The sequence below is a fragment of the Bufo gargarizans genome, chromosome 3 (assembly GCF_014858855.1).
Source record: "Bufo gargarizans isolate SCDJY-AF-19 chromosome 3, ASM1485885v1, whole genome shotgun sequence".
NCBI lineage: Eukaryota > Metazoa > Chordata > Amphibia > Anura > Bufonidae > Bufo > Bufo gargarizans.
The window spans coordinates 276,214,845-276,230,441 of NC_058082.1; the positions used below are offsets into that span (position 1 = coordinate 276,214,845).

The 15,597-nt window shown below is 44.5% G+C and overlaps 1 protein-coding gene across 1 annotated transcript in view; it reads left to right on the forward strand.

Moving 5' to 3' along the window:
• LOC122933375 (multidrug and toxin extrusion protein 2-like) overlaps positions 1-15,597 on the forward strand; it is a 305,472-nt gene that overhangs the window by 115,204 nt on the left and 174,671 nt on the right. Inside the window, exon 3 of the mRNA XM_044288336.1 lies at positions 7,890-7,991. Within this exon, the coding sequence (XP_044144271.1) occupies positions 7,890-7,991 (102 nt within the window). The remainder of the gene's footprint in view (positions 1-7,889; positions 7,992-15,597) is intronic.

The window sequence follows — 15,597 nt, forward strand, 5'->3', positions numbered from 1 at the left end:
AGGGTTTTTATCATCTGTTTTATATATCTATTTATTATCATTTTAACTATCATGTGTACACATTGCGAATAAATTGTTATAGTGCTATATTGTGCATTTGTATTAGTCCGTACATTGTATGGATATTGAGTGCCCCCCACTTCTCAAACTATTAGCTCTAATATTTCATCTACCAACGGTATATGGGGTACCAAGGTGTGTGCACCTATCCATCGGTTGGGGATTTGGTGAGCCACTAATATATATATTAGTTTCTAATAGTTATATTTCATGTAACATCATGTTCATAGGTCACATGGCCTAGGCACAGATCAGCCTCATTGCAGTGAATGGGGCTGAGCTGTGATACCAAGCACAGATCCTAGATAATGCACGGCGCTGTGCTTGGCGAGCATAGAGAAGGCTGCAGCTCTTCTGCGACCACTGGTGCCTTCTCATTCATCTGATCTGTGGGGGTCCTGGGTGTCAGACCCCCACTGATCAGATACTTATGACTTATCCAGAGAATATCTGTTTAATGTGTCGGGTATATAAAGCAAATGCTTTATATAAATATAAATAAAAAAATATCGGGTCAAAAGAAAAATTATGCAAACTATATTGACCCGTGAGATGGACATAAACATCTCAAAGAGTTCAATCAAGAACCTGATTATTTTGTGCAATCAGTAAAACAGGGTACAAGCGTCTATGCAAAAATATAAATGGTTTATTATACAATAGGTTAAAATACAAACAAAAATGAATCAACCTAAATTTCAATAATATACAATGATATGCAGTACCCAGAATTCACCACTATATGATACCAACAAAACACTACTCAACCAACACAAGAATATTATGCAATACAGCTTTAAATTTGTGAGAGATTTGTGAGAGATATACAATCAATGGATTATGCGGAAAACTCAATCAAGAAGATGACAGATAGGGGGGCGTGGTCTGGCTGCCTAGGCGGATGGGTGCATAGAGCCTGAGCTCCCGTGACGTTACCTAAAAAAGCGACTGATTGCAAGCTTAGCGACTATCGACGATACCCTGCTACACTCACAGAAGAAAGTGACCCTCACCAAACATGACGGGCCGAAGAAAGAAAGTGGCCAAAACTCACGAAATTCTACTTCTCCAGAGACGCTGGAGAAATCCAAGATGGCGCCGGTAGTGAAGCGGTCCCTCCTGAAAAGCGTGCGGCGAATGCAGACCTGCCGCTGGCTCCCCTCACTACTAACCTGCGGAGATCGTTATCTGATTCAGCGCTCCACTCCCAGCTGGCCCTGGAAGACGGGGACATAGATACAAGCAGCGGACCGGAGAAAACAGCATGCCTGAAGGACACACTGAGCCAGGTGAGCCGAGCTCCTCTGTCCGGCATCGCGCTGAGGGAGCTTCCCTCAGGCCACCGAGACGCCGCATGGTCTCAGGCCAGCTTGGGGGCTGACAACACTCCCACACAGGGGGCCTCTAAACGGGACCAATGTACCCCAGAGGATGAGGGGGAAATAGCGCTACAAGCATTAAAGGTATCTAACACTGCCCTCACAGACACAACCATGAGGGACATGCTCATTCTACAGAGACGCTCCTTGTTGCTGGACATTAAATCCATCATAGCGCCTCTGCGCTTAGACATTGATGATCTTGGGGCCCGGAAGGACCACCTAGAAAGCAAATTTGGGGACTTTGCTGCCTCACATAATGCATTAATTGCGCATTCAAATCTAGAGGTGGAGGTCGAAAGCATCAAGGCCAAAATGGCTGACCTCGAAAACAGGAGCAGGCGCAATAATATAAAGCTGAGAGGGATCCCAGAGTCGGTGTCCCCCAAAGAAATCCCTGATTATGTGCGGTCTCTTTTAAAAGCAGTGTTACCAGACTGTCATGAAAGGGACTTAGAAGTCGACAGGGCGCATCGTGTACCGCGTCCACGCCATTTGGAGGAAACAGTACCCCGTAATGTGTTAGCTAGGGTGCATTTTTTCAAGATTAAAGAACAGTTGCTGGCGTATGCGAGGAAAAATGGAGGCCTCCCTGCACCATTCCACAAAATTCTGCTATTTGCGGATTTGTCTTCAGCTACTTTGCGACTGAGGAGAGCATTCCTACCTGTCACGTCGGCTCTTAGAAGCGCTGAAATACCGTATAGGTGGGGATTTCCTGTTCGCCTGCTGATCCAACATGGCGGAACCATCCATGCCGTTAAAGCGCTGGAAGAAGGTTTGGCGCTCCTGCAAAGCTGGAATATACCAGTGGCCAGTACTGAAGATACAACCCGCCAGGCCCCTGCTAAAGTCCGGAAAGACTGGTCAAGAGTTCGCTGAGTAGCCCTCGCCAGTCAGGTGCTGTGTGTTTGCGAGGGTTCTGTCGCCCTAATATCCTTAGTTTGTCCTAGGTTGCAGACAGGACATTTGCCCTACATTTAATACTGAGCCTCATCTGGCTCATCCCTTGTTAATATGTTATGGCTAAGGTGCCTCCTATGTTTTTGGGGGTTTCATTCGTTAGTAATTTATGATGTGCCTGTACCTACTAGTGTTGCCTATGCTAGGAAGACATGGGCGTCCTTGCTGGGAGACGGCCCGTGTTTAGTATCTCTCTTATTACCGACTACTATGCAAATGATGTTTATTTTGATATATAATGGTATTAACTTTTGCTAGTCTGAACGCCAATGGTTTAAACAGTCCTATGCGTAGATCACATATGTGGAAGGAAGCCAAATTGCTGAAATGTGATGTTTTGGGAATCCAGGAGACACACATGCTACAACGAGACGCATCTAGACTGAAACATCCGCTTTTTCCCCACATATTTCAGTCGCATTACCACTCTAAAGCCAGGGGGGTCATGTTGGCAGTTAAAAACACAGTTGCGTTTACACGTATAGCAGTCCATACAGACCCGTTGGGGAGGTTTGTCATTCTGATCTGTACACTGAACAACGTGTTGTTCACGATAGTATCTTTATATGCGCCTAATCAAGGTCAATTGCATTTTATCCACAAGGTGTTGAAGTTGGCCAGGAAAAAACAACAAGGGAAATTAATGGTTTGTGGGGATTTTAATCTGACTTCAGACCCATCAGTGGATACCTCCTCGCCCACAACAAGGTATACCCCCTCCCTAGCTGATACTTTATGGAAAGAGGAACATGACGTGTGGCGGATACACAACGCATCTGCTAGAGACTATACATTTCACTCTGGAGTTCATAATGTGTACTCCAGACTAGACATGTTTCTCGTGGATAGAGCTCTTCTTCCATACGCACAAGCATCCTCCTTGGAAACCATCAAGTGGTCTGACCACGCTGCTATTACATTGTCAATCTCAGAATCAGTTAACTCCCCTCAAACTTATATGTGGAGAAGCAGCCCATTCTTACTTTCTGACCCCCAATATAGGTCGAAAATAGAGCAAGATGTGCAGGAGTTCTTTCAATTAAATAATTCAACACACAGACCCAGTGACCCTGTGGAATGCCCACAAGGCATGTATTAGGGGTTCCTTCATTCAACAGGGGGAAATTAGGAAAAAGCGGATGGAAGCGAAAATGTCAGATATTCTATCTCAGTTACAACATGTGGAAACAAATAATAAGGCAAATCCTTCTCCACTTTTGGCTGAGGAGATCAGACGCCTCAGGCAGGAGCTGAGAGGATATATGCTTTACTCATTTGAGAAAATGCATAGAAAATCAAAGGCGACCTATTACTCGCAGGATAATAAGGCGGGTAAGCTGCTGGCATCGAGATTTAAAACCCGGTGTACAAAAAATAGGATCCCACACATCCTCCATCCGCACTCGCAGGAGAAACTATATTCTCCCGAGGATATAGCTAATGGTTTTAAAGCATATTATGAGGACCTGTATAATTTACGCAACTCCCATCCGACTGCAGGTGAGTTTACTGACCGAGTCGACCAATATCTCCTATCCCTGCAATTGCCCACTTTGAATAGCCCCCAACTTATGGATCTCAACTCCCCAATAGGGAAGGAGGAAGTGGAGGCGGTGATTACATCTCTTCCGAGAGACAAGGCGCCTGGACCTGATGGCTTCGCTAGCCACTATTATAAACAGTTTAAACACATTATCAGCCCTCATCTAAAATACTTTTGCCAGTCAGCTATGTCCCAAGGTTCCTTGCTAGTTGAGAATTTACAAGCTCTAATAATAACACTCCCTAAACCGGGCAAAGAACCGGACAGGCCCCAAAATTTTAGACCCATCTCCCTGCTAAACCAGGATGTAAAGATCTATGCGAAATTACTGGTCACCCGTTTAGCTAAGATTCTCCCGTCAATTATCCATGTAGACCAAGCGGGATTCGTCCCAACCCGGCAGACCTATTATAATACAAGACGCCTCTTGGGTATCTTGCATCAGGTCCAAAAGAGTAAAACTCCCACATTGGCTTTAGCACTAGATGCCGAAAAGGCCTTCGACAGGCTCCGGTGCGCATTTGCATTTTCAGTACTTGGAAAAATGGGGATAACAGGGCATATACTCACAGCCATTAAGGCACTTTATAGTAACCCCACGGCCAGAACATACGTGAACGGAGCCTTGTCGGAGGTTTTTGAGCTTACAAATGGGACTAGGCAGGGGTGCCCCCTCTCACCCCTTATATTTATAATAGCCATGGAACCACTATCCCAGGCGCTCAGACAGGACTCAAGTATAGGAGGAGTGGGGATTGGTGGGAGCTCTCATGTCATATCCTTATATGCAGATGACGTTTGTTTGACCCTAACCAACCCAATGGAGTCTCTGAAGGGGGTTATGGCTCAAATTTCCTACACATGGAAATTTGACTGGAGAGTGGATAGCATTAACTAGCTAGGAGTCAATATGTCCCCTTCCCAAAACCCGTTATACGCTCAAAATTACGACACCTTGTTAGTATCCACAGAAAAGGAGCTCTTAGAATTTGCCAAACATGACACCTCGTGGTTGGGGAAGTTAGCCACATTTAAAATGTTCATCCTACCCAAGTTTTTATATCTATTCCGCACCCTACCAATTCCCATCCCAGAAAAGTTTTTTTACTAAAGCACATTCACTTTTATCTAATTATGTGTGGAACAAAAAGCACCCTAGGATAGCCCGAGATATTATGACAAGGGACCGCCACATGGGAGGCCTAGCATTGTCAGATTTGAAATTGTACTATATAACTTCCTTAGTATCCATGTTAAAGGGTTGGATACAGCCCTCCCAGGAATTGCCCTGGGTCCAACTTGAGGCTTATCAAGCCATTCCGTACTCCTTGGAGGGACTGTTGAGCTTGCCATTTTGGAAGATACCCATCCCCAAACAGTTAGGCCCAACGGTTTCGGCATCTCTGAAAGCGTGGTCCAAATATCATGTTTTAGCGGACACAGATACCCCCCCCCCCCCCCCCCGCAATTGCATCTCTCCCCTTTTCAGTGCTCCGGACACTACTCCCTCAAACAGATTTGTCACAATGGGCGATAGCAGGCATACGTAGTGTGGGGGACTTGTTGTCACAAGGGGTATTGCAAACATTTCAGGGGATCAAAGACAAATTTTCTATTCCTAATCGGGATTTTTTTAAGTACCTTCAGCTCTGACATTTATTGCAGGACCTGCAGCCATCCGGAGCAAAAATGGATAGATTGGCTAAGCTGTACCTCACAAGTGCTATGAAGGGCTTGAAACCCCTTTATAACAACATTCTCCATCCCGGGTCCTTTAAACGTTCGCATTTGATGCTGGCGTGGGAGAAGGACATGAATTTGTCTATTTCTGAAAAGGAATGGCTGCAGGCCCTCAGAATGATTCACAAACATTTGAAATGTGTATCCCATGTAGAATCAGCAATAAAAACCGTTTTGAGATGGTATTACACTCCGGATAAACTGGCACTTATGTACGACACGGTTTCAGATAGATGTTGGAGGGGATGTGGAGGGAGGGGTACCCTGTACCATATATTATGGCAGTGCCCTAAGATCCAACCGTATTGGTCTGATTGTAAAGATTTATTGGCCAAATTGGTACCTCATGGAGTGGTTTGGTCACCACAAATGGTCCTGTTATTGATTGGAATAGATGCCCTACCTGTCAACATGAGGGCTATACACTGTCTATTTTGTGTAACAGCAAAACTATTATTGTTGCGTAGGTGGAAAACCCAAGAAATACCGGATATCTCTGAATTGGTAGCTACTATTAACACCACATACGCATATGAGCGTATTATAGCTTTGGGGGGGGGTATGATAAGTTCTTACTAAAATGGAAACCGTGGTCAGGTTCCTCATATAGTACACAATTTTAGGACAGGCATTAGCTTGTTATGGTATGGCAGTAACCTAACTTGTCAGAAGGTGACACATACTGAAGAGCAAATGGGACATGTAGAATAGTGGGCAGTTTGTCCATTGGCTTAGATCTCTCAAACATAGGTAACCGCTTATCTTGACTCAATAATTTTTTTTTTCAGGCAACAGGCATTTATATGTATCTGTATTGAATAATGATTTCTGCGAATGAAGAATGTTTCTTTGTTTTACATTATTGTTTGTTTGCGAATCGGGAATGCCCGAGGCCTTATGTTATTTTTATTTTTTATTTTTTTTCTAATGATAAACTCAATAAAAACTATTGAACCAAAAAAAAAAAAAAAAAAAGAAGATGACAGATACGAGCCCTTGCACCGCCCAAAAATGATGACCACTCTTCAGATAATGGTAGTATTGCAACAAAACTTATAAATTATTGGCTTGATATCAAACTAGGGAATACAAAGATTCCCAACAGAGAGTTTCTCCAATATTGTCCCCCTTATTCAGTTATATGCATCGTAACTGAAATCAGAGAAAATACTGATGTAGCAACTAACGTTACACGTCCGCAAATGAGCGGGTATCTGGCTAAGTATCAAGCCAATTAATTTAGATCAATACTACATAAAAGCAAAATATCCATTACCCAAGGGTCAAGTGATGTGCAGAGTCTTGGGGCAGCCAGCTCTCAAGAGTTTTTCCCGATAATCCAAATGATTCTCCAGAGATCTATAATCCAAATGTTTGTTTCTCTTTTTTTTTCTTTTTCTCCTTCTTTTTTCCTTTTTTTTCCTGGTAACTGGCTTCTTAACCCAAAACTTATCAGATGAACACGCCCTCCGAGTTTGGAACTTTCCAATCATTGTTGGAGGGGTGTGTGCATTGATAAGGAGCATGGCGTCATAATACTACCCAGAATGCAATTTTGCTACTGATGTAGTATTAACCGCTTATATCTAGATGGCACTGTTGTATAAGCAATAAGCATCATACCATTAAGGGTTAACTCATACATGCCTAATATTTTCAACACTTCACACCTCTGACATCTGGGGCCTTGTCTCAGGGCTGAGGGACAAACTTTGATACATGAATATATACTTTGAGGAACATCTAGCCCATTCTCACACTGTGGAATTCATGTTCAGATAGGAAAAACAATGATGCCTCAGAATCTGCAGGTGCAGTGTATCTTCTAACTTTCTAAATGTATAATATGTTGTTACAATAACACTAGCTTTTGAACAGTACAGTCATTTTCTCATGGACTTACTTCGGCCTACATGAAAATCCATACAAAACTGTGAATATAAATCGACATTGCTCTTAAATGCAATGAATACCCATTATAACTAAAATAAGTAAATATAACTGTTTACACTTATGAAAAAGCACAACAAATGGGGACCACAGTGTTTTGTTAAACAGAAACAGACGTATCAAGAGAGCTGTCAGGTCATCCTTAAAGTATACTTTACTGTATTTATTGTTATAAAATATTGATGTCAAGACATGTCATAGAACCATTAATATACATTTACAGTATATATTTTTGTCCTGTTTTTTTTTTTTAGTTCTTATCTCAGTTGATGGGGTTTCTTTTGGCTTTTGTCAGCTCTGCATTCTGTGGGCATTTAGGCAAAATTGAACTGGACTCTGTGACACTTGCTGTGGCTGTAAGTATTTTTAGTGTTTTTAAAGTAGATAATATATTCAGACAGACAATTTCAATTCAAATGAATTGAAAGGTACGTAAAGTACTTATGTGACTAAAACTTGAACAATTATACATCTGCTTTGCTACGAAAGTATTTTAAATGTAAACCAGAGTGATCAGAGACATAACTTTAGGTTACAGGCCCTGATAAAAAAATCTGTTACAGGGCTCCCAACTATCTTGCACTATTTATAATACTGGTGGCCTATTATATGTTGAACCCCTTATTACCTCTGTACGCCCTGTAGTTGTGTCCCTGAGGTAGTTGGAATGTCAAAAATATAACAATAACAATTTTATGGAATTGTAAGTATAAGAAAACAGCACATACACTATAAAGATTCTGAAACTAAGAGATCATAATTGTCACGAAAGTTAAAGTATCCCACTGCTATAGACACTTAATGAAAACATTTTTTGAGGATGTTCTCTCTCCAGGACAGAGGTCCTGGTCTTCTGTACTCTCAGAGGTGGGCCCTCCTGATTGGGAGAACATAGGGGAAAGTTTAAAGTTTGTTTCACATAACTTCAACCACACTGTCGTACAATTTAACATTTTGCACAAAATATATGTTACACCTATCTGGCTATATAGGAGAGGATTTAGAGTTTCTTCTGACTGCCCACGGTGTGGCGATCCCGGGGCAGACCATCTACATCTGCTCTGGGACTGCCTAGCGGTGGGCAGGTATTGGAGACTGGTTCAATCTAACTTGGTTCGCAAACTCAATATTGACATCCCTTTGTCCCCCAGGATATGGGTCCTGGGAGACTTATCGGAGGTTAATTGCCAGCCAATAAAATATAGACTGCTGATCAAGGTGATGTTTTTAGCCAGGCTTCTTATATCTAGAGCATGGTTTTCCTCCTCTGCTCCAGACAGTAACAACTGGCTGGGTTTGGTAGAGAAAGTGAAAAGCTATGAGAGGATTTTGTATAAACAAAGAGGATCCTACTCAAAGTGGGGCAAACTGTGGAAGGATTGGGGCAGGGTCCATTAATCCGGTCTCCCTTTCCCCCCTTTTTTTTTTTCCATGCAAGGTGGGGAGGGGGGTGGTTGTGGGGTGGGATGGGGATGATTCTACTACTTTGGTTTTTTCTATATAAATTGTAATTTGCTGAGATGATAAAAATAAAGTGAAAATTAAAATAAAAAAAAAGAGATCATAATTTAACATATAGTTATACCTTTGTAGTAATAAATGAATGTATTTATGTCAGTTACCAGAAATTCAAGATAAAGCATAAAACAGAATATTTTTTTCTAACAAATTAGAAGTAAATAAAATACAAAACTAGAACATTTTCTGATATTTAGTGTGAAATTCCATGTGAGCTAAGCAAGGGAACAGTTATAGTCTCTGTCCACACTTGTGTACTAACTGACACAAACAGAATTTCATGGTCTACTGTGTTATCTACCTATTAATAGAATGGAAACTTTATTAATAGAATCCATTATAAAACAAATCCATTGTGAATTTTTAAAAACACACTGTGCCGTTGGATTTGTGATGTATTTTTAAAATTTAAAAAAGTTCCCAAAATTGTCCCTTATTGGGGACAGAACACAAACAGTGATGTGGAAAGGGTAAGGGTATACAATAATACAATAATACACTGGTATGATCTATACCAGTGTATTACTGTACTGTGGCGGCAGCAGGGAGCACACGGCGTCATAGCAACCAATGACGCCGTGCGCTCCTGCTCTCAGCAGGAATCCAGCCCGTGGTTCCATGGACCGCTCACGGCTGCTTAGGCATTCGGCCTAAGGCTGAGGTTTCCTCAGTTCTGGGTCAGCTCTCCTGGTGTGTGTTGTCTTGTCCTGCTCCTAGTTTGCAGTCACTCTCCCATGCTGCTGACCCATGGGATCCGTGTCTGTCTGTGCTCTGTGGGTTTCCTACTTGTTCATTCCCGTCCTCTTTCCTGTGTTTTCCTATCTGTTCTGCCAGTTATGTTTTAGTCACCTAGTTTGTATTTATATGTCTCTGTTCAGCAAGCCCTTGCTGCACCTTTCTTTGCAGCAGAGTGCCATGGGCAAGGCCATGCAGTTTACTACTGGTGGAGCAAGTCCTTCTCTGCTCATTGTCACTCCTGTTTTCTTGCTATGAACTCCTGCTTGTATTTGCCTGTTTATTATGTTTGCCTATGTACCGTCGGTACCTTCTGGTACCTTTGTCCGTTTGCTCCTGTTGTCACTGTCCCGTTCACGCTCCGGAGTGGACCCTGGCAACTCCCTGCGGCAAAGCCTAACCCTACCATCTGGGGCTCTAGTGAATACCAGGAGTTGCTTAGTCACGCCCCTCTGGAGTATTACTAGACAGTGGCGCAGTGGGGGTTTTCCTCCCACTGTGCGGATGGTACATAGAGCTCTCAATTTCCCTGTGTTTCCCTCCTTGGATTCTGTTTGTGCAATAAACTCTGTTGTGTCTGTACCTGATTTCCGTTTGTTTATTGCTTGACGACGCGGCGGTCTCTCCTGAGACCTCCAACTCGTGACACTCTCCCTCTGCTTAGCGATTCTGTACTTGCTTCCTGTCTGGTATTGACCCTTGACTTGTTATTGCTACCTCCTTCCGCTTAGTGATTGTGTTTTGTATTGTTCTCCTGGTTTGACTGTTTCTGGCACGACTTCCTCTTGGTGTTTGTTTGTCTGGTCCTGTGTGTGAACAGGTGCCTGCGGTTTATTCCGCGGGCACTTGGTTTGTGTTTCTGCACTTACCAGTATGCGAACCATCGACCAGTTGTGGACTTGTCCCCTAGGACTTGTTCTGCAAGTAGGCAGGGTCAGCGGGCTGGGTTCAAGTTTGGGCTCACCGTGTGAGTGTGTGTCCCTGCCTACGATTCCTCACTTTACTATCATCCTCAGATAGCAGACCTCCCCTCCACCCATAGTGCCCATAAGTACAATGCCCTCTGTATAATTATAACATATAGTGGTCCCTCTGTATTATTATTGCACCCTCTGTATTATAATTTTTATTCATATTATTATTAATATTATAATGGCCCCCTCTGTAGTATTATTGTAATAATTATGGCCCCTCTCAGCCCTCCAGCATACAGTCCCATGTAAAATACATCACTTCCCCTGCCTTCAGCTCCTTCAGCATACAGTTCCATGTAAGATACATCACTCTCCTGCCTTCAGCCCCTCCAGCATATAGTCCAATGTAAGACCCGCCGCCTTCAGCCTCTTCAGCATACAGTCCTATGTAAGACACATCACTTCCCTGCATTAAGCCCCTCCAGCATACAGTCCCATGTAAAATACATCACTCCCCTCCTTTAGCCCCTCCAACATACAGTCCCATGTAAAATACAAAACTCCCCCTGCATTCAGCCCCTCTAGCATACAGTCACATGCAAATAATATCACCCTCCCTCTCTTTGCTGCCTGCCTTCAGACCCTCCAGCATACAGTCCCATGTAAGATACATCACTCCCCCTGCCTTCCAGCCCTTCTTGCAAACAGTCCCATGTAAAATTCACCATTCTTCCTGCCTTCAGCCCCTCCAGCATAGTCCCATGTCAATAATATCACCCCCCCTCTCTTTATACCCCTCTAACATACAGTCTCCAATACAAGGATTATTCCTCCTCCCTTCAACCCCTGCAAAAAGCCCCCCAAGTAAAAATAACAGTCAATATTCTCCTACACACATCGACCTGAAACCTCTGCCCCTCTCTCCAACAACGTGCTCTTTAGAATCTCCTGCAAATCTTGAGGCCCCGCTACCTGGATGATGAGACTCCGCCTCTTCCCCTGAAATCATACTTGCCAGTAGCAACTCCATTCTAGCCCCTACCGTCGCTCTACTACCTCATAGGCTTCAGGCCACTAGCCTGAAGCCTATGAGGAAGAACGGAAGGGACGGGAGCCACAGGCTTCCTTGGCCCTCATTGAAGTGCTTGCTGCCTTGTGCCCCTGCAATTTTTCACCCAGGGCAATGGCTCCCACGGCCCCTCCCACGCTACGCCACTGCGTAAAAGCGTCTGGTTTCGTTGCAAATATATCCTTGGACTACCTTGCTGTCTGTGTAAAACTCAACTTCTTCGATTTCCATGTTTATTCCCGATGTTATAGGTAGAGATGAGAGGATTTTTCAAAAATTCAATTCGGCCAGTTCGCCAATTTTATGGGAAAAATTTGCTTTCATATGAATTTATTCACGTCGAAATGCGTTAAAAACCGGCTATTTCCAGGCTTCTGAGAGCCTTTATAGGGGTTTAGAATACTGCCTTGCAGTAACACGCATAGGGAGTCTGCTGTGGTAGTGAAACAATACTGTCAATATGACAAGCACATGACAGGCGTCGCTCTTAGAATCACTGCACATTTCACTTATTTGGGCAGTCACAGGGCCAAAACTGACCAAATAACTCAACTATGAACTCAGCCTTACAGGTTGATGTTAGCGTCAAGAAGAAGCACACTCTTTTTACACCCTTGTCAGCTGATTCCACATAGATGTTTACAGTACCTGTTCTATTAAACGCTTATACAAGTAGAGCCCCTCTGACAGAGTGGAGAGGGTGATTAGTAGAACTACATGTAACAGCACACTGCTAGTCAATTGCACAAAGATATAAGAAAATACTAAATGAAAAATAAACTGCTTGGTGGCCATACTTACTGTAAGGGCAGTTAGAAGCTCTTTGGGCATATAATTGATCAAAAATACGTCGGGCCCATCTACCGAACGACAAGGTGGCTTCTCATCAGATGGGGCCTACTCTAACATGCCTCTCCTGGGCTTACAGCCTACAATCTGGGCAAAGTAGCACCCAGCTATATCCTGCACATGCCTCTCCCAGGCTGTCAGCCTGCTATATGGGCAAAGTAGAATACAACTGTACAATCTTTCCAATTAAAAGCACATGGTAAATGGGTGGTGGTGCACAGTTCAAACTCACCAGCTGGGGGCGCCACCCCCCAGTGGCAGTGACAATAGGAAAGAAAAACAAACAAACCAGCACGTCCATAATAAGTAAATTTGAGAGCGCAGGTGCACGCTACCTTGGCTGAAACACAATGTGATTAGTAGAACTACAGGTAACAGCACACAGCTAGTCAATTGCACAAAGATATAAGCAAATACTAAATGAAAAATAAACTGCTTGGTGGCCATACTTACTGCGGTGTCAGCAGTAAGTTTGTGACATCACTGATTAATTTGCCCTTCCTCTGATCTGTCAAAACAATAACCCACAAACAATGGATCCAGTCTGTGGAGCATGAGCCTTCACTCGGTCAGCATTTGCTCAATAATCCATCAGTATTGCTAATGCCAAAATAAAAACAGGAGTGGATATAAAACAGAGATGACAAGTGAATGGAATATTTGCATGTCTTTTGTGTTTTGTACCCACTCCTGCTTTTGGCTATACAGACAGGATCTGTTGTGCGTCTCATTTTTCCTTCCTTCTGTCAGATCAGAAGAAAGGTCAAATAAATCATTATGTCAGCTAGGCCGAAAGGCAAAATAGTGGCCCAGTCATGAAGTGAGGAGGGTGGAACAGCATGAGAAGTCCACAGAGTGGCCCTATGACATAGTGGTGAGGTGGAAGCAGCATGAGGAGGCCACACAATGGCACAATGACAGAGTCTGTAGGTGGTGGCAGCATCAGGAGGCCACAGAGTGGCACAATGACTGAGTCTGGAGGTGGCAACAGTAACAGCATCAGGAGGATACCACATAGGGCAAGATGACATAATGTGTAGATGGCAGTAGCAGCATCAGTAGGATACCACAGAGTGTTAAGGTGACATAGTGTGGAGTTGGCAGCATCAGGAGGATACCACATAGTAGCAAGGTGACACAGTGTGGAGATGGCAGTAGCAGCAGCAGCACAACATAGTAGCAAGATGACATAATGTGTAGATGGCAGTAGCAGCAGCAGCATCAGGAGCATACCACAAAATGGCAAGGTGACATAGTGTGGAGTTGGCAGCAGCATGAGGAGACCACAGAGAGGCAAGGTAACATCATGTGGAGATGGCAGCAGCAGAATACCACAGAGTGGCAGGGTGACATAGTGTGGATATGGCAGCAGCATGAGGAGACCACAGAGCGGCAAGCTGACATAGTGTGGAGACGACAGTAGCAGCAGCATCAGCAGCAGCATCAGGGGACCACAGAGTGACAAGGTGACATAGTGTGGAGAAGGCATCAGCATGAGGAGACCACAGAGTGGCAAGGTGACATAGTTTGAAGGTGGCGGCAGCATCAGGAGGCCACAGAGTGGCAAGGTGACATAATGTGTATATGGCAGCAGCATGAGGAGACCACAGAGTGGGAAGCTGACATAGTGTGGAGATGGCAGTAGAAGCAGCAGCATCAGGAGACCACAGAGAGGCAAGGTAACATAGTGTGGAGATGGCATCAGCATCAGGAGTCCACAGAGTGGCAAGGTGACATAGTGTGGAGTTGGCAGCAGCATCAGGAGACCATAGAGTGGCAAGGTGACATAATGTGGAGATGGCGGCTGCATCAGGATACCACAGAGTGGCAAGGTGACAGTTTGGAGATGGCAGCAGCAGCTGCATCAGGAGATCACAAAGTGACCCGGTAACAGAGTGGGGCGGTGGGTGGCAATACCAGTACCCGCTGATGAAGGTGGGTGAAATAAGGAGCACTTGGCATCAGATGTGTGGCATCAGGCGGGTTGCAGCATCAGAGTAGTAGCTTAGGCAGGTAGCCAGAAGAAACCGGTCTATTTTATCAAAGTGTTGGTGTGGCACCATGTCTGATGCATCAGGAATTGGTGGTTGGAAATCCTGGCTGATCCACTCCTAATTCATCTTGACAAAGGTCAGTCTCCCCACATTTTGGGTGGACAGGCGAGTTCTCCTTGGGGTAACTATGGCCCCCGCCGCACGAAAAACCCGCTCTGATACCATACTCCTGGCCAGGCAGGACAGCTTTTCCCGGGCAAACTCTGCTAGTTGCGGCCACAAATCCAGTTTGGCTACCCAGTAGTCCAGAGGATCTTCAATACTGGGTGGCAGGGTGATGACCAAGTATGCCACCACCTGCTGGTTCAGGTCCTTCTCCAGGTCTACCTGCCGCTGCTGGTAATTAGTTTCTTCACTATATTGGTGAAAAAAGCTACTCATCAGCGACTGTAGACTTAGGCTTCTGCTGATGCAGCTGGTACTGCTCCTGTCACCCTACCCCTCCCCAGCAGCCATGGCAGTGGGACGTAAGCACAGAGGGCCCCCCGGTCAGACCTGCGAGAGGATGGACGATGGTGCAGATAGGCAGCGGCCAACTGACTACATAGGATGTCTCTGTAGTAGTTCAGTTTGTCCTCCCTCTTGGTGGGTGTAAAAAAGGCCCCCATTGTGGATCGGTAGCGGGGGTCCAACAAGGTGGAGAGCCAGAAGTCATCCCTCTGCCGAATAGTGACAATTTGGCTGTCACTACGCAAGCAAGTGAGCATACATTATGCCATTTGTGCAAGTGACTCAAAGGGACTCCCTGCCTCCATCTCCACTGCATACTGCCACGGTGTGTCCGGGTCCTCTGTCTCGTTTTCCTCATCACCCTGTAGCTCCT